Source organism: Pseudophryne corroboree, chromosome 11 (assembly GCF_028390025.1).
Source record: "Pseudophryne corroboree isolate aPseCor3 chromosome 11, aPseCor3.hap2, whole genome shotgun sequence".
Taxonomy (NCBI): Eukaryota; Metazoa; Chordata; class Amphibia; order Anura; family Myobatrachidae; genus Pseudophryne; species Pseudophryne corroboree.
This window is the reverse complement of record NC_086454.1, coordinates 346045093-346069270: the sequence shown is the minus strand read 5'-3', so window position 1 is coordinate 346069270 and position 24178 is coordinate 346045093. Positions and strand designations below refer to the sequence as shown.

General features: G+C 50.7%; 1 protein-coding gene across 1 annotated transcript in view; it reads right to left on the bottom strand.

Annotated features, from left to right (window-relative positions):
* Window positions 1-23968, bottom strand: part of HSD17B2 (hydroxysteroid 17-beta dehydrogenase 2) — a 129542-nt gene extending 105574 nt beyond the window's left edge. The window contains exon 1 of the mRNA XM_063946245.1: window positions 23659-23968. Within this exon, the coding sequence (XP_063802315.1) occupies window positions 23659-23929 (271 nt within the window). The 5' untranslated portion in view covers window positions 23930-23968. The remainder of the gene's footprint in view (window positions 1-23658) is intronic.
* Between the last annotated feature and the right edge of the window lie 210 nt (window positions 23969-24178).

Sequence of the window (24178 nt, the reverse complement as noted above, 5' to 3'; positions counted from 1 at the left end):
TCCTTCTGCACCGTAACCGTGCAACAGTACCCCCTAAACCCGAGTTGTAATGTCGCGCCATGTTGGCGGGGCCGCTGGCTCTAGGAAGAAAGAGATCTTCCCCAAGCTCCACAGGCTGTTGGGCGCCTGCTCTGCTGTAGCGCTACTGGCTGCAGGGTACCATTCTAGACACCCTACAGGTTGCTGTGGGGCAGCAACAGCGCCATCCCCAGGGCCCTGCCGCACCGCTCTCACGCCCCTAGTTACAGCCATGGCCCCCTTAGAGCAGTGGTGTATCTGCAATGGGTACATGGTGTACACGGACGGTGTATCTGCAATTGGTACACAATGTATGCACTGTCCATTCATTATTTCCAACAATAACTATATATTATTATATACAGGAGAGTTATTATATACAGGTATATTATAGAACATGTTCTTGTGTTGAGCAGTGCAGTCAGTAGAATGTGTTCAGGCCGCAGGACATATGGCTGTAATATGGCAGATATGATATAAGACGTTGCGGACAGCCCAGCGACTCTTCCCACAGTAAATCATAGCCCTGAGAGAAGCACATGTGGATCCTATAAACTAAGGCAGACGCCATTATATTTATAGGGTGAGATGCAGAGAACGGCCCCGTGTTCTGATTACTACAAACGCTGAGATTATCCTGAAGCTCTAAAGGATAACATTATGTAACCAGAAATCACATATATATTACACATATTGACACCATTTGTCCTTTCAGCGTCATAAATTAACTTTAGTTAAAACCTTCTGCCACGAGGCCTCATTTCCTTCTCTCTGTTTGTTGCAGAGTTTCTATCATTAAGTCACACAAAGACAGAGGGAACGTCTGGGGACAGGAAGGCTACGTCTACTCCGTTTATTCAAAAACATACAGTATTATTAATACATTCACTCAGTCTCTGCAGATGAAAGTATTCGGGTACCAAGAGGCAGAGCCATAACTAGGTGTGCGCCGATGGTGCCTTGCCCACAGCGCAAATGCACTAAGGGCTCACCATCGCGCATCACACCCGCTAGCTCCGAGCCCAGACAGCTGAAGGTGGCGCCGCCTGTGTCCCGCTGACGGCGGCGCCGCCTGTGTCCCGCTGACGGCGGCGGCGCCTGCTGAAGTCACCGCCGCCCGCCCCTGTGTCCCTCTGAAGCTGCTGCCGCCACCGGCCGCCCGCCTGCCTAGACACAACCGTGTCCCACTGTCGCTGAAGCCGCCGCCCGCCCGCCCACGCAACTTCCTCTGAAGCCGCCACCGGCCGGCCGCCCGCCCACGCAACTTCCTCTGAAGCTGCCGCCGCCCGCCCACCTGTGTCCAGCTGCACCCACTGCTGCTGCTGCGGCTGAGCGGCGTCTGTGTGACAGGGATGCTGCTCTCTTTGGCCCAGCGGCAGCCCGGCGCCCCCCCCCCCCCCTCCCGTGCAATTTGGAACTTGGAAGAGCCTGTGCTGCTGTCTGACCTGTCTGTCTGGTTAGTAAATGCAGGGGCAAACGCAGGATTTACTGTGGGGGGGTTTGCCGTAATGTGTAAAAAAAGGGGGACTCTGTTTGCCGTAATGTGTAAAATTGGGGACGATATCTGCCATAATGTGTAAAAAGGGGACGCTGTCTGCTGTAATGTGTGAAAAGGGGACGCTGTCTGCCGTATTGTGTAAAAGGGGGACGCTGTCTGCCGTAATGTGTAAAAAGGGGATGCTGTCTGCCGTAATGTGTAAAAAGGGGACGCTGTCTGCCGTAATGTGTAAAAAGGGGACGCTGTCTGCCATAATGTGTAAAAAGGGGACGCTGTCTGCCGTAATGTGTAAAAAGGGGACGCTGTCTGCCGTAATGTGTAAAAAGGGGACGTTGTCTGCCGTAATGTGCAAAAAGGGCACGCTGTCTGCCGTATTGTGTAAAAAGGGGACGCTGTCTGCCGTAATGTGTAAAAAGGGGGACGCTGTCTGCCGTAATGTGTAAAAAGGGGTCGATGTCTGCCGTAATGTGTAAAAAGGGGGACTGTCTGCCGTAAGGTGTAAAAGGGGCTCTACCTGGTGTAGTGGCGCTACCGTGCAGCGTAATTTGAATAATGGAGACTACTGTGCACCGTTTTATGAATTGGTATTATTTTGTGGCCACGCCCCTTCTCCATGAAGCCACACCCCTATATATTTTTCACCCGCCTATGGCGCACACTGCCCCTATCTTGCATGGGCGAGGCGCCAATGCTGTTTCTTGCACACAGCGCTAAAATGCCTAGTTACGGCACTGCCAAGAGGTATCATATCTCCAACAAGGTTACACGTAGTCATTCAGCTGCCAGGCCCTACGTATCCCGTACACAAATGACCATCAGCATTTCACAGAGTTATAGAAACTTTTGCAGAACAAAAATCCTATTTTAAATTTAATTCCCTTCATGTTACTGCTGCCCCAAGACTTACCGCCTAAGGGCTTGATTCAGACCTGACCGCTCCTCTGCGTTTTTGCAGCGGTCTGCGATCAGATAGCCGCCACCCATAGAGTGAAAACCCTCCCCGTGCTCATTGGGACCTTCAAAGCAGCAGATATTTTTCTGTACCCTTCCCCAGATTTGTGCCTCGAGACAATCCTGTCTCGGAGGTCTACAGACAATTCCTTTGACTTCACGCATGGTTTGTGCTCAGGCATGCACTGTCAAGTGTGGGACCTTATATAGACAGGTGCGTGCCTTTCCAAATCATGTCCAATCAACTGAATTTACCACAGGTGGACTCCAATTAAGCGGTAGGAACATCTCAATGATGATCAGTGGAAACAGGATGCACCTGAGCTCAATTTTGAGCTTCATGGCAAAGGCTGTGAATACTTATGTACATGTGATTCCTTAGTTTTTTATTTTTAATAAATTTGCAAAAATCTAAAAAAACAACAACTTTTTTCACGTTGTCATTATGGGATATTGGGGGTCATTCCGACCCGATCGCACAGTGCGCTCCCTCACAGCCGTGCGATCGGGTTGGAACTGCACATGCTCGGCGGCCGCATTGCGCAAGCCGTCGCCGGGCAGCGACACCGCTAGCAAGGAAAGCGGTCGCAGAGGCGACCGCAAGAAGATTGACAGGATGAAGGCAGAAACGGGCGGCAACTCACCGTTTTCGGGGAGTGGGGAGTCCAACGCAGGCGTGTCCAGGCGTTTGGAGGGCGGATGTCTGACGTAAATTCCGGGACCTGCATCGCTGGATCGATCGCACAGGGTAAGTAACGCTTACCTGGTCTTCTTTTACAGGAAACTTTTTTAGCATAGCAGGGCTGCACAAGCGATCGCAGCCCTGCTACGCAGAAATACGCTCCCCCATAGGCGGCGTCTAGTTGATCGCAAAAAGTTGCTACGTCCGATCAACTCGGAATGACCCCCATTGTGTGTAGAATTTTGAGGGGAAAAATGAATTTATTCCATTTTGGAATAAGGGTGTAACATAACAAAATGTGGAAAAAGTGAAGCGCTATGAATACTTTCCGGGTGCACTGTATGTACTGCCGCTGTACAGACTCTGGAGATAATCATTTAATTCATAAAACAGGCAAATTGTTTGAAAGCCTGTACAGAGGTTGGCCTTTATTTACGAGCTCCGAGCAATGGCTATGTAATATACTGTAAGGATGGACATTTACACCTGTATAAACCATTATGAGGGGCAATTTACTTTACAGCCTGCCAAGGCATGTAGCACAGATAGTGGGCAGCTCCCTCTGCCAACTGTAAACCTGTTTGAAGTGCAACATTATTTTGCCAAGGAGAGAAACGACCGCCTCTAGGTCAGAGGTTTTCATTCCCAGTCCGCACGCACCCCAACGTTCATTTTAAATATTCAAGAAATGTTACGAACATAGGAGGTCATTCCGAGTTGATCGCTCGCTAGCAGTTTTTAGCAGCCGTGCAAACGCTATGCCGCCTCCCACGGGGAGTGTATTTTAGCTTAGCAGAAGTGCGAACGAAAGGATCGCAGAGCGGCGGCAAAGTTTTTTTGTACAGTTTTAGAGTAGCTCAAAACCTGCTCAGCGCTTGCGATGACTTCAGACTGTTCAGTTTCTGTTTTGACGTCACAAACCCGCCCTGCGTTCGGCCAGCCACGCCTGCATTTTTCCTGGCACGCCTGCGTTTTTTCGAACACTCCCTGAAAACGGTCAGTTGACACCCAGAAACGCCCACTTCATGTCAATCACTCTGCGGCCAGCAGTGCGACTGAAAAGCTTCGCTAGACCCTGTGTGAAACTACATAGTTCGTTGTAATAGTACGTCGTGCGTGCGCATTGCGCTGCATATGCATGCGCAGAACTGCCGTTTTTTGCCTCATCACTGCGCAGTGAACGAATGCAGCTAGCGATCAACTCGGAATGACCACCATAGATCACAAGTTACTTACCTACTTTCCTGTCCCATCCTCCTGAAGGGACAGCATGGTAGGTACATAGGGGACCTGGCGCTACGATGACGCGATTCATCAAGTCCCCCTCAGACCGCCCACTTGTACTCTGTCGTGGGGCGACCAAGGAAGGGTGCGGAGAGCTGCGGGGGCTGGCAGGGAAAGCGGGATACTTTCCCACCTTTCCGGGGGACGGGAGCGCCTTCTGATTTTCGAGAGCCTCCCGGCCGTTCCCAGGGGGATAGACAAGTATAACATACTGTAGATCCAAGTCGCAGATGAAGCACAAGAGAACATGGAGTGAGAAATAGCCGCGGTGTTGTAGCACTTCACACGCAGATGTACAAATGCCGCACATCTCACTGATCGGTGCAGTGTAGCAGTGTAGTAAGTATTGCTGTCGCTCTCCGTTGTTTTAGTTATTCAAATAAGATGCAAGTTTGTGCAAGAAAGACATTGGTCACGGCAGAGGCGCCTGGGAACTGGCGCGCTGAGAGGGGCTGTTTGGCGCGTCTGAAGCCATAATGTATGAGGACACATCGGTACTGTCCTCCCGTCAGTTCATTGCATGCTGCTGAATACCGCCTGGGAGTAGCGTTCCATGTTATACTGCCATATAATACTGCGCCGGGTCCTGTTCCAGTATGTACGGATTTTGATATACACTAATGAGATTTTTGCTTTTTACCAAGTGGCGGCTTTACACTGAATATTAGCCCTGCCCTCAGTTTTCAGCTCCAATCCAGCGAGAAGCGGCAGGGGAGATGGGGGTAGAGTGACTGAGGGGGAGATTTATCAAAGATTGGAGGGTGCTAAAGTATCAGCCAATCAGATCCTAACTGTCATGCTGATTGGTTGGGGCTTTACATCTCTCCACTTGACCAGCCGCCCACTTGCTGATTACAGTATGCGGACCTGGTGGTTGATAACGCGATTTGCGCTGAATTGCATCATTGTAGCTCTCCGCTGTATAGTGCTGGTAGTCATTGTATAGTAGGGGGGCTACACTGACGCGATCACACAAACACGCCCCCACCCACAAAGCCTCTTGCGTCCCATCACGGCCCATACCCACCCCCTATGCCTAGGCACGCCCACTGATGTCCCTACCTGGCTGCCCCTTCCCAGTTTGGGCAGCCAGCAAGTCCACAACTATGCATCAGATAATATTGCGTGTAATGTAAGAACACGCGCACTTACCTCCCAACATTTATTAAACGGAAAGAGGGACCTTTATACGCAAGCCCGAATGGGAGGCGTGGCCTTGTGAAACGGGGAGCGGCTTTGCGGCAATGCCGAGACTGCCTGCCACACCTCCTGTTTTCATCATTGAGGGGGTATGCCTCCCAACTGCACCCCCCCCCCCCCCCACTCCACTGCGGGACACTGCTGCCCGCGAGTGGGACAGTCCCCCAAAAAACGGGACTGTCCTGCGAAAATCAGGACAGTTGGGAGGTATGCGTGCATGATAAGCAGTGGCTGTAATAGCGGACTCGTTGCAGATGGCATAACTGTGTTTCGCAGTGCGGCCTCAGGAACATTGTCATCTTGTAGTAACAACTAATCCATACACTGTACAGACACATCACACACATCACATCACACACATCACACACATCACACACATCACACACATCACACACATCACATCACATCACACACATCACATCACATCACATCACACACATCACACACATCACACACATCACACACATCACACACATCACATCACACACATCACACACATCACACACATCACATCACACACATCACATCACATCACACACATCACATCACATCACATCACACACATCACATCACACACATCACATCACACACATCACATCACACACATCACACACATCACATCACATCACACACATCACATCACACACATCACATCACACACATCACTTCACACACATCACTTCACACACATCACACACATCACATCACACACATCACATCACATCACACACATCACATCACATCACATCACACACATCACATCACACACATCACTTCACACACATCACACACATCACATCACACACATCACATCACATCACACACATCACATCACATCACACACATCACACACATCACACACATCACATCACACACATCACATCACACACATCACATCACACACATCACATCACACACATCACTTCACACACATCACTTCACACACATCACACACATCACATCACACACATCACATCACATCACATCACACACATCACATCACACACATCACTTCACACACATCACACACATCACATCACACACATCACATCACATCACACACATCACATCACATCACACACATCACACACATCACACACATCACATCACACACATCACATCACACACATCACATACATCACATCACACACATCACTTCACACACATCACTTCACACACATCACACACATCACATCACACACATCACATCACATCACACACATCACACATCACATCACATCACACACATCACATCACATCACACACATCACATCACATCACACACATCACATCACACACACACATCACATCACATCACACACATCACATCACATCACACACATCACACACATCACACACATCACACACATCACATCACACACATCACATCACACACATCACATCACACACATCACATCACACACATCACATCACACACATCACACACATCACATCACACACATCACTTCACACACATCACACACATCACATCACATCACATCACACACATCACATCACACACATCACACCACACACATCACATCACACACATCACATCACACACATCACATCACACACATCACATCACACACATCACACACATCACATCACGCACATCACATCACACACATCACATCACACACATCACATCACACACATCACATCACACACATCACACACATCACTTCACACACATCACATCACACACATCACATCACACACATCACATCACATCACATCACACACATCACATCACACACATCACTTCACACACATCACACACATCACATCACACACATCACATCACATCACACACATCACATCACATCACACACATCACACACATCACACACATCACATCACACACATCACATCACACACATCACATCACACACATCACATCACACACATCACACACATCACATCACACACATCACTTCACACACATCACTTCACACACATCACACACATCACATCACACACATCACATCACATCACACACATCACATCACATCACATCACACACATCACATCACACACCACTTCACACACATCACACACATCACATCACACACATCACATCACACACATCACATCACACACATCACATCACATCACACACATCACACACATCACACACATCACACACATCACACACATCACATCACACACATCACACACATCACACACATCACATCACATCACACACATCACATCACACACATCACATCACACACATCACACACATCACATCACACACATCACTTCACACACATCACACACATCACATCACATCACATCACACACATCACACACATCACATCACACACATCACATCACACACATCACATCACACACATCACATCACACACATCACACACATCACATCACGCACATCACATCACATCACACACATCACATCACACACATCACTTCACACACATCACATCACACACATCACACACATCACTTCACACACATCACATCACACACATCACATCACACACATCACATCACACACATCACATCACATCACACACATCACACACATCACATCACACACATCACACACATCACATCACATCACATCACACACATCACACACATCACATCACATCACACCACACACATCACATCACACACATCACATTACACATATCACACACATCACATCACACACATCACATCACACACATCACATCACACACATCACATCACACACATCACATCACACACATCACACACATCACATCACATCACACACATCACATTACACATATCACACACATCACATCACACACATCACATCACACACATCACATCACACACATCACATCACACACATCACACACATCACATCACACACATCACATCACACACATCACATCACACACATCACACACATCACATCACATCACATCACACCACACACATCACACACATCACACACATCACATCACATCACACACATCACACACATCACATCACACACATCACATCACACACATCACATCACATCACACACATCACATCACACACATCACATCACATCACACACATCACATCACACACATCACACACATCACACACATCACTTCCAAGCTAAACAATGACGGCTGATATGGGAGCAAAGCAAGACGCAGCCAGTAACTGAGCACCTGGGTAACACCATGCTGTACTGCAGGGGGCAGATGTAACATGTGCACCTGGGTAACACCATGATATACTACAGGGGGGCAGATGTAACATGTGCACCTGGGTAACACCAGGCTGTACTGCAGGGGGGCAGATGTAACATGTGCACCTGGGTAACACCATGATATACTACAGGGGGGCAGATGTAACATGTGCACCTGGGTAACACCATGATGCACTGCAGTGGGTCAGATGTAACATGTGCACCTGGGTAACACCATGCTGTACTGCAGGGGGGCACATGTAACATGTGCACCTGGGTAACACCAGGCTGTACTGCAGGGGGGCAGATGTAACATGTGCACCTGGGTAACACCATGATATACTACAGGGGGGCAGATGTAACATGTGCACCTGGGTAACACCATGCTGTACTGCAGGGGGGCACATGTGACATGTGCACCTGGGTAACACCAGGCTGTACTGCAGGGGGGCAGATGTAACATGTGCACCTGGGTAACACCATGATATACTACAGGGGGGCAGATGTAACATGTGCACCTGGGTAACACCATGATATACTACAGGGGGGCAGATGTAACATGTGCACCTGGGTAACACCATGCTGCACTGCAGGGGGGCAGATCATACATGCCTACCCTCCTGGAATGGGCGGGAGACTCCCGAAATTCGGGTGACCCTCCCGGCCCCCTGGAAGAGCAGGCAAGTCTCCCAATTTCAGGGGTCACCCCCTGCCCGGCCGCCCACTTAGCGAGTAAAGTGGGCGGTCTGGGCAGGCGATGATGCGATTCTTGTTGAATCGCATCATCATAGCCACGCCCCCTGCTGTATAATGCCGGTAATAGCGGCATTACACAGGGGGGCGTGGCTTACATGACGCGTCCAGCACCCACGCCCCGTTCCGCCTCTGGCCCGCCCCCGTTCCGCCTCTGGCCCACCCCCCTCAGCACGTCACCACACTGCCCGCCTGCCCTGCTGAGCCGACCGGCTGCTCTCTCCCGGAGAGAGCAGCCCAAAAGTCGGTAAATATGGGGCAAATGTAACAAGTGCACCTGGGTAACACCATACTGTACTGCTGGGGGGCAGATGTAACATGTGCACCTGGGTAACACCATACTGTACTGCTGGGGGGCAGATGTAACATGTGCACCTGGGTAACACCATGCTGCACTGCAGGGGGGCAGATGTAACATGTGCACCTGGGTAACACCATGCTGTACTGCAGGGGGCAGATGTAACATGTGCACCTGGGTAACACCATGCTGCACTGCTGGGGGGCAGATGTAACATGTGCACCTGGGTAACACCATGCTGCACTGCAGGGGGGCAGATGTAACATGTGCACCTGGGTAACACCATGCTGCACTGCTGGGGGGCAGATGTAACATGTGCACCTGGGTAACACCATGCTGCACTGCAGGGGGGCAGATGTAACATGTGCACCTGGGTAACACCATGCTGTACTGCAGGGGGCAGATGTAACATGTGCACCTGGGTAACACCATGCTGTACTGCAGGGGGCAGATGTAACATGTGCACCTGGGTAACACCATGCTGTACTGCAGGGGGCAGATGTAACATGTGCACCTGGGTAACACCATGCTGCACTGCAGGGGGGCAGATGTAACATGTGCACCTGGGTAACACCATGCTGTACTGCAGGGGGGCAGATGTAACATGTGCACCTGGGTAACACCATGCTGTACTGCAGGGGGGCAGATGTAACATGTGCACCTGGGTAACACCATGCTGTACTGCAGGGGGCAAATGTAACAAGTGCACCTGGGTAACACCATACTGTACTGCTGGGGGGCAGATGTAACATGTGCACCTGGGTAACACCATGCTGCACTGCAGGGGGGCAGATGTAACATGTGCACCTGGGTAACACCATGCTGCACTGCAGGGGGCAGATGTAACAAGTGCACCTGGGTAACACCATACTGTACTGCTGGGGGGCAGATGTAACATGTGCACCTGGGTAACACCATGCTGCACTGCAGGGGGGCAGATTTAACATGTGCACCTGGGTAACACCATGCTGCACTGCAGGGGGCAGATGTAACATGTGCACCTGGGTAACAACATGCTGTACTGCAGGGGGGCAGATGTAACATGTGCACCTGGGTAACACCATACTGTACTGCAGGGGGCAGATGTAACAAGTGCACCTGGGTAACACCATGCTGCACTGCAGGGGGCAGATGTAACATGTGCACCTGGGTAACACCATGCTGCACTGCAGGGGGGCAGATGTAACAAGTGCACCTGGGTAACACCATGCTGTACTGCAGGGGGGCAGATGTAACATGTGCACCTGGGTAACACCATGCTGCACTGCAGGGGGGCAGATGTAACATGTGCACCTGGGTAACACCATGCTGTACTGCAGGGGGCAGATGTAACATGTGCACCTGGGTAACACCATGCTGTGCTGCAGGGGGCAGATGTAACATGTGCACCTGGGTAACACCATGCTGCACTGCAGGGGGGCAGATGTAACATGTGCACCTGGGTAACACCATGCTGTGCTGCAGGGGGCAGATGTAACATGTGCACCTGGGTAACACCATGCTGTACTGCAGGGGGGGCAGATGTAACGTGTGCACCTGGGTAACACCATGCTGCACTGCAGGGGGCAGATGTAACGTGCACCTGGGTAACACCATGCTGTACTGCAGGGGGGCAGATGTAACATGTGCACCTGGGTAACACCATGCTGCACTGCAGGGGGGCAGATGTAACAAGTGCACCTGGGTAACACCATGCTGCACTGCAGGGGGGCAGATGTAACAAGTGCACCTGGGTAACACCATGCTGCACTGCAGGGGGGCAGATGTAACAAGTGCACCTGGGTAACACCATGCTGCACTGCAGGGGGGCAGATGTAACATGTGCACCTGGGTAACACCATGCTGCACTGCAGGGGGGCTGATGTAACATGTGCAGCTGGGTAACACCATGCTGCACTGCAGGGGGGCAGATGTAACAAGTGCACCTGGGTAACACCATGCTGCACTGCAGGGGGGCAGATGTAACAAGTGCACCTGGGTAACACCATACTGTACTGCAGGGGGGCAGATGTAACATGTGCACCTGGGTAACACCATGCTGCACTGCAGGGGGCAGATGTAACATGTGCACCTGGGTAACACCATGCTGCACTGCAGGGGGCAGATGTAACATGTGTACCTGGGTAACACCATGCTGGACTGCAGGGGGCAGATGTAACATGTGCACCTGGGTAACACCATGCTGCACTGCAGGGGGGCAGATGTAACATGTACACCTGGGTAACACCATGATATACTACAGGGGGGCAGATGTAACATGTGCACCTGGGTAACACCATGCTGCACTGCAGGGGGGCAGATGTAACATGTGCACCTGGGTAACACCATGCTGTACTGCAGGGGGGCAGATGTAACATGTGCACCTGGGTAACACCATGCTGTACTGCAGGGGGCAAATGTAACAAGTGCACCTGGGTAACACCATACTGTACTGCTGGGGGGCAGATGTAACATGTGCACCTGGGTAACACCATGCTGCACTGCAGGGGGGCAGATGTAACATGTGCACCTGGGTAACACCATGCTGCACTGCAGGGGGCAGATGTAACAAGTGCACCTGGGTAACACCATACTGTACTGCTGGGGGGCAGATGTAACATGTGCACCTGGGTAACACCATGCTGCACTGCAGGGGGGCAGATTTAACATGTGCACCTGGGATACACCATGCTGCACTGCAGGGGGCAGATGTAACATGTGCACCTGGGTAACAACATGCTGTACTGCAGGGGGGCAGATGTAACATGTGCACCTGGGTAACACCATACTGTACTGCAGGGGGCAGATGTAACAAGTGCACCTGGGTAACACCATGCTGCACTGCAGGGGGGCAGATGTAACATGTGCACCTGGGTAACACCATGCTGCACTGCAGGGGGGCAGATGTAACAAGTGCACCTGGGTAACACCATGCTGTACTGCAGGGGGGCAGATGTAACATGTGCACCTGGGTAACACCATGCTGCACTGCAGGGGGGCAGATGTAACATGTGCACCTGGGTAACACCATGCTGTACTGCAGGGGGCAGATGTAACATGTGCACCTGGGTAACACCATGCTGTACTGCAGGGGGGCAGATGTAACATGTGCACCTGGGTAACACCATGCTGCACTGCAGGGGGGCAGATGTAACAAGTGCACCTGGGTAACACCATGCTGTACTGCAGGGGGGCAGATGTAACATGTGCACCTGGGTAACACCATGCTGCACTGCAGGGGGGCAGATGTAACAAGTGCACCTGGGTAACACCATGCTGTACTGCAGGGGGGCAGATGTAACATGTGCACCTGGGTAACACCATGCTGCACTGCAGGGGGGCAGATGTAACATGTGCACCTGGGTAACACCATGCTGCACTGCAGGGGGGCTGATGTAACATGTGCAGCTGGGTAACACCATGCTGCACTGCAGGGGGGCAGATGTAACAAGTGCACCTGGGTAACACCATGCTGCACTGCAGGGGGGCAGATGTAACAAGTGCACCTGGGTAACACCATGCTGCACTGCAGGGGGCAGATGTAACATGTGCACCTGGGTAACACCATACTGTACTGCAGGGGGGCAGATGTAACATGTGCACCTGGGTAACACCATGCTGCACTGCAGGGGGCAGATGTAACATGTGCACCTGGGTAACACCATGCTGCACTGCAGGGGGCAGATGTAACATGTGTACCTGGGTAACACCATGCTGGACTGCAGGGGGCAGATGTAACATGTGCACCTGGGTAACACCATGCTGCACTGCAGGGGGCAGATGTAACATGTGCACCTGGGTAATACCATGCTGCACTGCAGGGGGGCAGATGTAACATGTGTACCTGGGTAACACCATGCTGGACTGCAGGGGGCAGATGTAACATGTGCACCTGGGTAACACCATGCTGCACTGCAGGGGGCAGATGTAACATGTGCACCTGGGTAATACCATGCTGCACTGCAGGGGGGCAGATGTAACATGTGCACCTGGGTAACACCATGCTGCACTGCAGGGGGGCAGATGTAACATGTACACCTGGGTAACACCATGATATACTACAGGGGGGCAGATGTAACATGTGCACCTGGGTAACACCATGCTGCACTGCAGGGGGGCAGATGTAACATGTGCACCTGGGTAACACCATGCTGTACTGCAGAGGGGTAGATATAACGTGTGCACCTGGGTAACACCATGCTGTACTGCAGGGGGCAGATGTAACATGTGCACCTGGGTAACACCACGCTGTACTGTAGGGGGCAGATGTAACATGTGCACCTGGGTAACACCATACTGCACTGCAGGGGGCAGATATAACATGTGCACCTGGGTAACACCATGCTGGACTGCAGGGGGGCAGATGTAACATGTGCACCTGGGTAACACCATGCTGCACTGCAGGGGGCAGATGTAACATGTGCACCTGGGTAACACCATGCTGTACTGCAGGGGGGCAGATGTAACATGTGCACCTGGGTAACACCATGCTGCACTGCAGGGGGCAGATGTAACATGTGCACCTGGGTAACACCATGCTGCACTGCAGGGGGGCAGATGTAACGTGCACCTGGGTAACACCATGCTGTACTGCAGGGGGGCAGATGTAACATGTGCACCTGGGTAACACCATGCTGCACTGCAGGGGGGCAGATGTAACCATAGTTACCGACATTCTGGCTGCTCTCTGCGGGAGAGAGCAGCCAGGTCGGCTCACAGGGCGGGCAGGGGAGGCTGTGACGAAGAGGAGGGGGTGGGCCGGAGGCGGGATGGGGGCGGAGCAAGGGCGGGGTCACGATGACACCTCATTTAAGCCACGCCCCCACTCTGTAATGCCGCGATCACCGGCATTACACTGCAGGGGGCGTGGCTATGATGACGCGATTCAGCAAGAATCGCGTCATCGACTGCCCGGACCGCCCACTTTACACACTAAGTGGGCGGATGGGCAGGGGGGACCCCCGCGAATCGGGAGACTTGCCTGCTCTTCCGGGGGGCCGGGAGGGTCACCCGATTTTCGGGAGCCTCCCGGCCATTCCGGGAGAGTAGGCAAGTATGGATGTAACGTGCACCTGGGTAACACCATGCTGCACTGCAGGGGGGCAGATGTAACATGTGCACCTGGGTAACACCATGCTGCACCGCAGGTGGGGCAGATATAACATGTGCACCTGGGCAACACCATGCTGTACTGCAAGGGGCAGATGTAAAATCAGGCATACACCATACAATTATCTGGCAGATCAGGCTGGTTGGAATGAAAATCTGGTAATGGATGAGAGCAAATGACATGTGACCATTTGTTCCAAAACAGTGGAAAATGGACAAAACTATTGTTCATACAAATTGTTTAAATCTGTGATTTAACCAATTTGTCTGAACAATAGTTTGTTTTATTTAAATTTTCCACTGTTTGGGAACAAAATGTTGATTGTCATTTCCTTTCATCCATTACCAGATTTTCATTCCAACCAGTCAGATCTGGCAGATTATCTGATAGATAATTATTATTATTATTATTACATTTTATTTATAGGGCGCCACAAGTGTTTCGCAGCGCCGTACAAAGGACAGTACAGGGAGACAAAACTTAGCATAACAGTAAATAAATAACAAAAATAGAGTGCAGGTAACAAAGAGCAACACAATTCTCAAAACATAGGCCCTCATTCCGAGTTGTTCGCTCGGTAAATTTCATCGCATCGCAGCGATTTTCCGCTTAGTGCGCATGCGCAATGTCCGCACTGCGACTGCGCCAAGTAAATTTGCTATGAAGATAGGATTTTTACTCACGGCTTTTTCTTCGCTCCGGCGATCGTAGTGTGATTGACAGGAAATGGGTGTTACTGGGCGGAAACACGGCGTTTTATGGGCGTGTGGATAAAAACGCTACCGTTTCCGGAAAAAACGCGGGAGTGGCTGGAGAAACGGAGGAGTGTCTGGGCGAACGCTGGGTGTGTTTGTGACGTCAAACCAGGAACGACAAGCACTGAACTGATCGCAGATGCCGAGTAAGTCTGAAGCTACTCAGAAACTGCTACGAGGTGTGTAATCGCAATATTGCGAATACATCGTTCGCAATTTTAAGAAGCTAAGATTCACTCCCAGTAGGCGGCGGCTTAGCGTGTGCAATACTGCTAAAATCGCCTTGCGAGCGAACAACTCGGAATGAGGGCCATAATACAGCTTAGATGTAAGTAGCGAAGGAGTAATCATTGTACTACTTGGGGCTGGCGGCCATAGATAGAGATGAGCCTTTACCAGCAGGAGAGAAAGCAGGTAAAGATGGTCGCTGAGTGAAATGTGTCAAGAAGAGGGTTTAGACAAGAGGAAAGAGGGCCCTGCTCTGAAGAGCTAACAATCTAGTGGGGAGGGGCAACAGACAGATGACATGAGGTGCAAGCAGGTAGAAGCCTGATGGTGGTATGCGAGCAAAGCAGAGATGTCCAAGGCATGGGGCAGGGGGATGGAGGAGCAGCCTAAGGACTAGGTTATGCATTGGAGGGGTACGCTTTGATGAATAGGTGGGTTTTCAATGCCCGTTTGAAGCTTTGCAAGGTCGGGGAGAGTCCAATGGAGCGGGGGAGCGCATTCCACTGAAGGGGTGCAGCACGGGCAAAATCCTGAACTCGTGCATGGGAAGCAGTGACTAAGGCAGAGGAGAGGCGACGGTCATCAGCCGACCATAGTGGGCGGGAGGGAGTATGAAGGGAGAGGAGGTTGGAGATGTAGGGAGCAGTGGAATTAGAGATGGCCTTGTATGTGAGGGTGAGGAGTTTGAAGAGGATTCTGTAGGGGAATGGGAGCCAGTGTAGATTTTGTTGAAGGGGAGTGGCAGAAGTGGAGTGGCGGGAGAGGAAGATGAGCCTAGCTGCAGAGTTGAGGACAGATTGGAGGGGAGCGATGTGGGAGCAAGTGAGGCCAGTGAGGAGAACATTGCAGTAGTCGAGTCGTGAGATGACCAGTGAGTGGATGATAAGTTTAGTTGCACTCTGGGAGAGAAATGGCCTGATGCGAGCAATGTTGCGTAGCTGGAACCGACAAGATTGCGCCAGAGCTTGGATGTGGGGTGCAAAGGAGAGGGAGGAGTCAAGAGTGACGCCCAGGCAGCGGAGTTGGGGAACGGGGGAGATGATAGTGTTGTCAACAGTGATAAAGATGTTTGTAGGGGGTGTTGCTCTGGCTGGGGGAAAGATAATAAGTTCAGTTGTATCCATGTTGAGCTTTAGAGAGCGCTCAGACATCCAGGAGGAGATGGCAGAGAGGCAGCTGGAGACCTGAGAGAGGACAGAGGGGGACAGATCAGGAGAGGAGAGGTAGAGTTGTGTGTCATCAACATAGAGGTGGTATTGAAGGCCAAAGGAGTTAATGAGCGCACCCAGGGAAGAGGTATACAGGGAGAACAGAAGGGGTCCAAGGACAGAACCCTGAGGGACACCAACAGGAAGGATGGAAGGGTGTGAGGTGGTTCCGGAGGCAGACACAGAGAAGGAGAGGTTAGTGAGGTATGAGGTAAACCAGTCAAGGACGGTGCTAGAGAGGCCAACATTTTGGAGTGTGCGGAGGAGGAGAGGGTGATCCACGGTGTCAAAGGCAGCAGAGAGGTCCAGAAGGATGAGCAAAGAGAAGTGGCCCTTGGATTTGGCCGAAAGCAGGTCATTCCGGGGTCATTCCGAGTTGATCGCTAGCTGAAAATGTTCGCTGCGCAGCGATGATGCAAAAAAATGGCACTTCTGCGCATGCGGCGCAATGCGCACGCACGACGTACTTTCACAAATGCCAATGTAGTTTCATACAAGGTCTAGCGATGCTTTTCAGTCGCACTGGTGGCCGCAGAGTGATTGACATGAAGTGGGCGTTTCTGGGTGTCAACTGACCGTTTTCAGGGAGTGTTCAGAAAAACGCAGGCGTGCCAGGAAAAACGCAGGGCGTAGCTGGGCGAACGCTGGGCGTGTTCATGACATCAAAACAGGAACTGAACAGTCTGAAGTCATCGCAAGCGCTGAGTAGGTATTGACCTTCTCTAAAACTGCACAAAAAAACTGCCGCCGCTCTGCGATCCTTTCGTTCACACTTCTGCTAAGATAAAATACACTCCCAGTGGGAGGCGGCTTAGCGTTTGCACGGCTGCTAAAAACTACTAGCGAGAGAACAACTCGGAATGACCAACATTGTGTAGTGTATGCCTGGCTTAACAACATGTGCACCTGAGTAACACCATACTGCACTGCAGGGGGGCAGATGTAACATGTGCACCTGGGTAACACCATGCTGCACTGCAGGGGGGCAGATGTAACATGTGCACCTGGGTAACACCATACTGCACTGCAGGGGGGCAGATGTAACATGTGCACCTGGGTAACACCATGCTGCACTGCAGGGGGGCAGATGTAACATGTGCACCTGGGTAACACCATGCTGCACTGCAGGGGGGCAGATGTAACATGTGCACCTGGGTAACACCATGCTGCACTGCAGGGGGGCTGATGTAACATGTGCACCTGGGTAACACCATGCTGCACTGCAGGGGGCAGATGTAACATGTGCACCTGGGTAACACCATGCTGCACTGCAGGGGGGCAGATGTAACATGTGCACCTGGGTAACACCATACTGCACTTCAGGGGGGCAGATGTAACATGTGCACCTGGGTAACACCATGCTGCACTGCAGGGGGGCAGATGTAACATGTGCACCTGGGTAACACCATGCTGCACTGCAGGGGGGCAGATGTAACATGTGCACCTGGGTAACACCATGCTGCACTGCAGGGGGGCTGATGTAACATGTGCACCTGGGTAACACCATGCTGTACTGCAGGGGACAGATGTAACATGTGCACCTGGGTAACACCATGCTGCACTGCAGGGGGGCAGATGTAACATGTGCACCTGGGTAACACCATGCTGCACTGCAGGGGGGCAGATGTAACATGTGCACCTGGGTAACACCATGCTGCACTGCAGGGGGGCAGATGTAACGTGCACCTGGGTAAAACTCTGCTGTACTGCAGGGGGGCAGATGTAACATGTGCACCTAGGTAACACCATGCTGCACTGCAGGGGGGCAGATGTAACATGTGCACCTAGGTAACACCATGCTGTACTGCAGGGGGGCAGATGTAACATGTGCACCTGGGTAACACCATACTGCACTGCAGGGGGGCAGATGTAACATGTGCACCTGGGTAACACCATACTGCACTGCCACTGCAGGGGGGCAGATGTAACATGTGCACCTGGGTAACACCATGCTGTACTGCAGGGGGGCAGATGTAACATGTGCACCTGGGTAACACCATGCTGTACTGCAGGGGGGCAGATGTAACATGTGCACCTGGGTAACACCATGCTGCACTGCAGGGGGGCTGATGTAACATGTGCACCTGGGTAACACCATGCTGCACTGCAGGGGGGCAGATGTAACATGTGCACCTGGGTAACACCATGCTGTACTGCAGGGGGCAGATGTAACATGTGCACCTGGGTAACACCATGCTGTATTGCAGGTGGGTCAGATGTAACATGTGCACCTGGGTAACACCATGCTGTATTGCAGGGGGGCAGATGTAACATGTGCACCTGGGTAACACCATACTGCACTGCAGGGGGGCAGATGTAACATGTGCACCTGGGTAACACCATACTGCACTGCCACTGCAGGGGGCAGATGTAACATGTGCACCTGGGTAACACCATACTGCACTGCAGGGGGGCAGATGTAACATGTGCACCTGGGTAACACCATACTGCACTGCCACTGCAGGGGGGCAGATGTAACATGTGCACCTGGGTAACACCATGCTGTACTGCAGGGGGGCAGATGTAACATGTGCACCTGGGTAACACCATGCTGTACTGCAGGGGGGCAGATGTAACATGTGCACCTGGGTAACACCATGCTGCACTGCAGGGGGGCTGATGTAACATGTGCACCTGGGTAACACCATGCTGCACTGCAGGGGGGCAGATGTAACATGTGCACCTGGGTAACACCATGCTGTACTGCAGGGGGCAGATGTAACATGTGCACCTGGGTAACACCATGCTGTACTGCAGGGGGCAGATGTAACATGTGCACCTGGGTAACACCATGCTGTACTGCAGGGGACAGATGTAACATGTGCACCTGGGTAACACCATGCTGTACTGCAGGGGGCAGATGTAACATGTGCACCTGGGTAACACCATGCTGTATTGCAGGTGGGTCAGATGTAACATGTGCACCTGGGTAACACCATGCTGTATTGCAGGGGGGCAGATGTAACATGTGCACCTGGGTAACACCATGCTGTACTGCCGGGGGGGGCAGATGTAACATGTGCATTGGGTAACACCATGCTGTATTGCAGGGGGCAGATGTAACATGTGCACCTGGGTAACACCATGCTGTACTGCAGGTGGGGCAGATGTAACATGTGCACCTGAGTAACACCATGCTGTATTGCAGGGGGGCAGATGTAACATGTGCACCTGGGTAACACCATGCTGTATTGCAGGGGGCAGATGTAACATGTGCACCTGGGTAACACCATGCTGCACTGCAGGGGGGCAGATGTAACATGTGCACCTGGGTAACACCATGCTGCACTGCAGGGGGGCAGATGTAACATGTGCACCTGGGTAACACCATGCTGCACTGCAGGGGGGCAGATGTAACATGTGCACCTGGGTAACACCATGCTGCACTGCAGGGGGGCAGATGTAACAAGTGCACCTGGGTAACACCATGCTGCACTGCAGGGGGCAGATGTAACATGTGCACCTGGGTAACACCATGCTGCACTGCAGGGGGCAGATGTAACATGTGCACCTGGGTAACACCATGCTGCACTGCAGGGGGGCAGATGTAACATGTGCACCTGGGTAACACCATGCTGCGCTGCAGGGGGGCAGATGTAACATGTGCACCTGGGTAACACCATGCTGCACTGCAGGGGGGCAGATGTAACATGTACACCTGGGTAACACCATGCTGCACTGCAGGGGGGCAGATGTAACATGTGCACCTGGGTAACACCATGCTGCACTGCAGGGGGCAGATGTAACATGTGCACCTGGGTAACACCATGCTGTACTGCAGGGGGCAGATGTAACATGTGCACATGGGTAACACCATGCTGTACTGCAGGGGGCAGATGTAACATGTGCACCTGAGTAACACCATACTGCACTGCAGGGGGGCAGATGTAACATGTGCACCTGGGTAACACCATGCTGTACTGCAGGGGGCAGATGTAACATGTGCACCTGGGTAACACCATACTGCACTGCTGGGGGGCAGATGTAACATGTGCACCTGGGTAACACCATGCTGTATTGCAGGGGGCAGATGTAACATGTGCACCTGGGTAACACCATGCTGCACTGCAGAGGGCATATGTAACATGTGCACCTGGGTAACACCATGCTGCACTGCAGGGGGCAGATGTAACATGTGCACCTGGGTAACACCATGCTGCACTGCAGGGGGCAGATGTAACATGTACACCTGGGTAACACCATGCTGCACTGCAGGGGTCAGATGTAACATGTGCACCTGGGTAACACCATGCTGCACTGCAGGGGGCAGATGTAACATGTGCACCTGGGTAACACCATGCTGTACTGCAGGGGGCAGATGTAACATGTGCACATGGGTAACACCATGCTGTACTGCAGGGGGCAGATGTAACATGTGCACCTGAGTAACACCATACTGCACTGCAGGGGGGCAGATGTAACATGTGCACCTGGGTAACACCATGCTGTACTGCAGGGGGCAGATGTAACATGTGCACCTGGGTAACACCATACTGCACTGCTGGGGGGCAGATGTAACATGTGCACCTGGGTAACACCATGCTGTATTGCAGGGGGCAGATGTAACATGTGCACCTGGGTAACACCATGCTGTACTGCAGGTGGGGCAGATGTAACATGTGCACCTGGGTAACACCATGCTGTATTGCAGGGGGCAGATGTAACATGTGCACCTGAGTAACACCATGCTGTATTGCAGGGGGCAGATGTAAGGCTACATGCAGAAGCAGACAGTATTTACCCTGCATGCAAAACCAATAAATATATTTGCACCCCCTGGTAGTGTAACATTTTTTGTTACATTTGCACAGTTGCTTTTTTTCTTTTTTCCTAACTCAGAATCATCCCCATCAAAGTGTTACTGACAGAAATAAGTTTTGTGTAAACAGTGCTGCATATGTTACAGCACCTGTCACTTATCTATATAATAATAATGCATTGGTTTGTTGTGATCTCATCCATCTGCCAGTCTCCGCGTTACCAGATGTAGTTGTATATTTCTTATGTATTTGTGCGACTGTTTCTGTAGCTTACTGCTCTCAGTACAATGTAACTAAATACACAACAGCACAATGTAAACACACAACAGTACAATGTAAACACACAACAGTATAATGTAAATACTGTACACAACAGCACAATGTAAACACACAACAGTACAATGTAAACACACAACAGTATAATGTAAACACACAACAGAAACAAAGGTACAACATCAGGTTCTGCTTTTATTTTAAAGCTATTTTTTTTTTTAGAATTACTAAGAAATAATATTAATCTAATAGTAATTATTCGTTTTTAAAAAAATCATTCTAATCATTTGTTTGTGTTTTTGTTGAGTGTAACGCACAATAATTACTGTATTTTTTCCTTTTAATATTTGAATAATGAAAACTAACAAAAATATAAATTTTTAAAAATGACTCTGAAATTTCTAAAACAAATCAAGTCCCCAAATAATCCTAGCTGGAGTGTTTGTAGGGTCAGGCTATGTACACACCATTTGCCATTTAAAATGTATTCTTATTATAAGACAGAGTCATATAACTCGTATAAAACCACTGAGAATATAACACAATAACGTAAAAAAAACTGTACAGAAGGAGAATGATATTTGTGCGTTGCGTCATTTTCAAACACTTCATTTACTGCAAAAACACAAAATTTTGGAACACCTCTATAGGTGTTTGCTTTAAACGCTATACGTGTTTATGTCCTAAGCCTTGAAAGTGCTACATTTCACTGTGCCAACGCACCAGCCAATCAGCTTCTAACTGACATGTCACAGGCTGTGTTTGAAAAATGACAGTTAGGAGCTGTTTGGTTGGTCCTTTATCATTGTAAAATGTATCACTTTTCAAGGCGGCCAATTGAGACGATGCTGAGAAGCACTGACTTACGCCTTCCCACGTGCCTTTGGCTTGGACGAGGGAACTTCCTGCTGCATAGGGCGCACGTTTTAAACGCGCAGATTGAACTCATTTGTAAGCGTATCGGAGTACACAGCAAACACCTGTATAAACTGTATAATGTGGTTTACAGAATTGTTTTCACTTGCATTGTATAGGTCAGGGTTCGATCAGCACCCGTCAACCTGTGACGTAGACAAAAGCAACAAGTACAGTGCAAGGGATAAGAGGGGTAATTCTGAGTTGATCACAGCAGGAACTTTGTTAGCAGTTGGGCAAAACCATGTGCACTGCAGGAGGGGCAGATATAACATGTGCAGAGAGAGTTAGATTTGGGTGTGGTGTGTTCAATCTGCAATCTAAATTGCAGTGTAAAAATAAAGCAGCCAGTATTTACCCTGCACAGAAACAAAATAACCCACCCAAATCTAACTCTCTCTGCACATGTTACATCTGCCTCCCCTGCAGTGCACATGGTTTTGCCCAACTGCTAACAAAATTCCTGCTGCGATCAACTCTGAATTACCCCCAATAATACCTAAGAAGTATCTAAAGGATGTACAGCAGAGTGGAAGAAATGCGGCCAGGTGACGCCGCAATCTCTTACCTGTGATGAGCACGGTCTTGTTTCGGATGGGCAGCATCTGTCTGACAGGTATAGAGATATAATACATCACACAGGCTACTATGTAGAGAATCAGACCCAGCCCGCCTGTCAAAATGCAGCAGCAGCAAATCCCCAGGATGAGCAGGGCCAGCAGGCTACACACGGAAGCATGTTCTATCTTCACCTTGTGCTTGATGAATTTATAAATGAAAAATCCACTGAATAGAGCACTCAGGGCTGAATACAGGAGCGCAGCGTCACACTGGACCATTTTCACACTTTGGAGTAAGCTGCCATATCAGAGACACTTCATTGAACAGTGGGGAAAAAAAAAAAGGGTGTTTCACAAATTGTAGGAGTAGTTAATAACTTACTGGGTATAAGTATTGACTTCCCACCTCCTTTTATTTGTGTGTATGTTCTAGGAGTAGGTTACTGTCTCCTCCCCGCCAGTCTTCACTCCTATAGGAAGTTTCAATAACCCATTCATTACTATAGGACACGGCAGAGGGGAGAACTT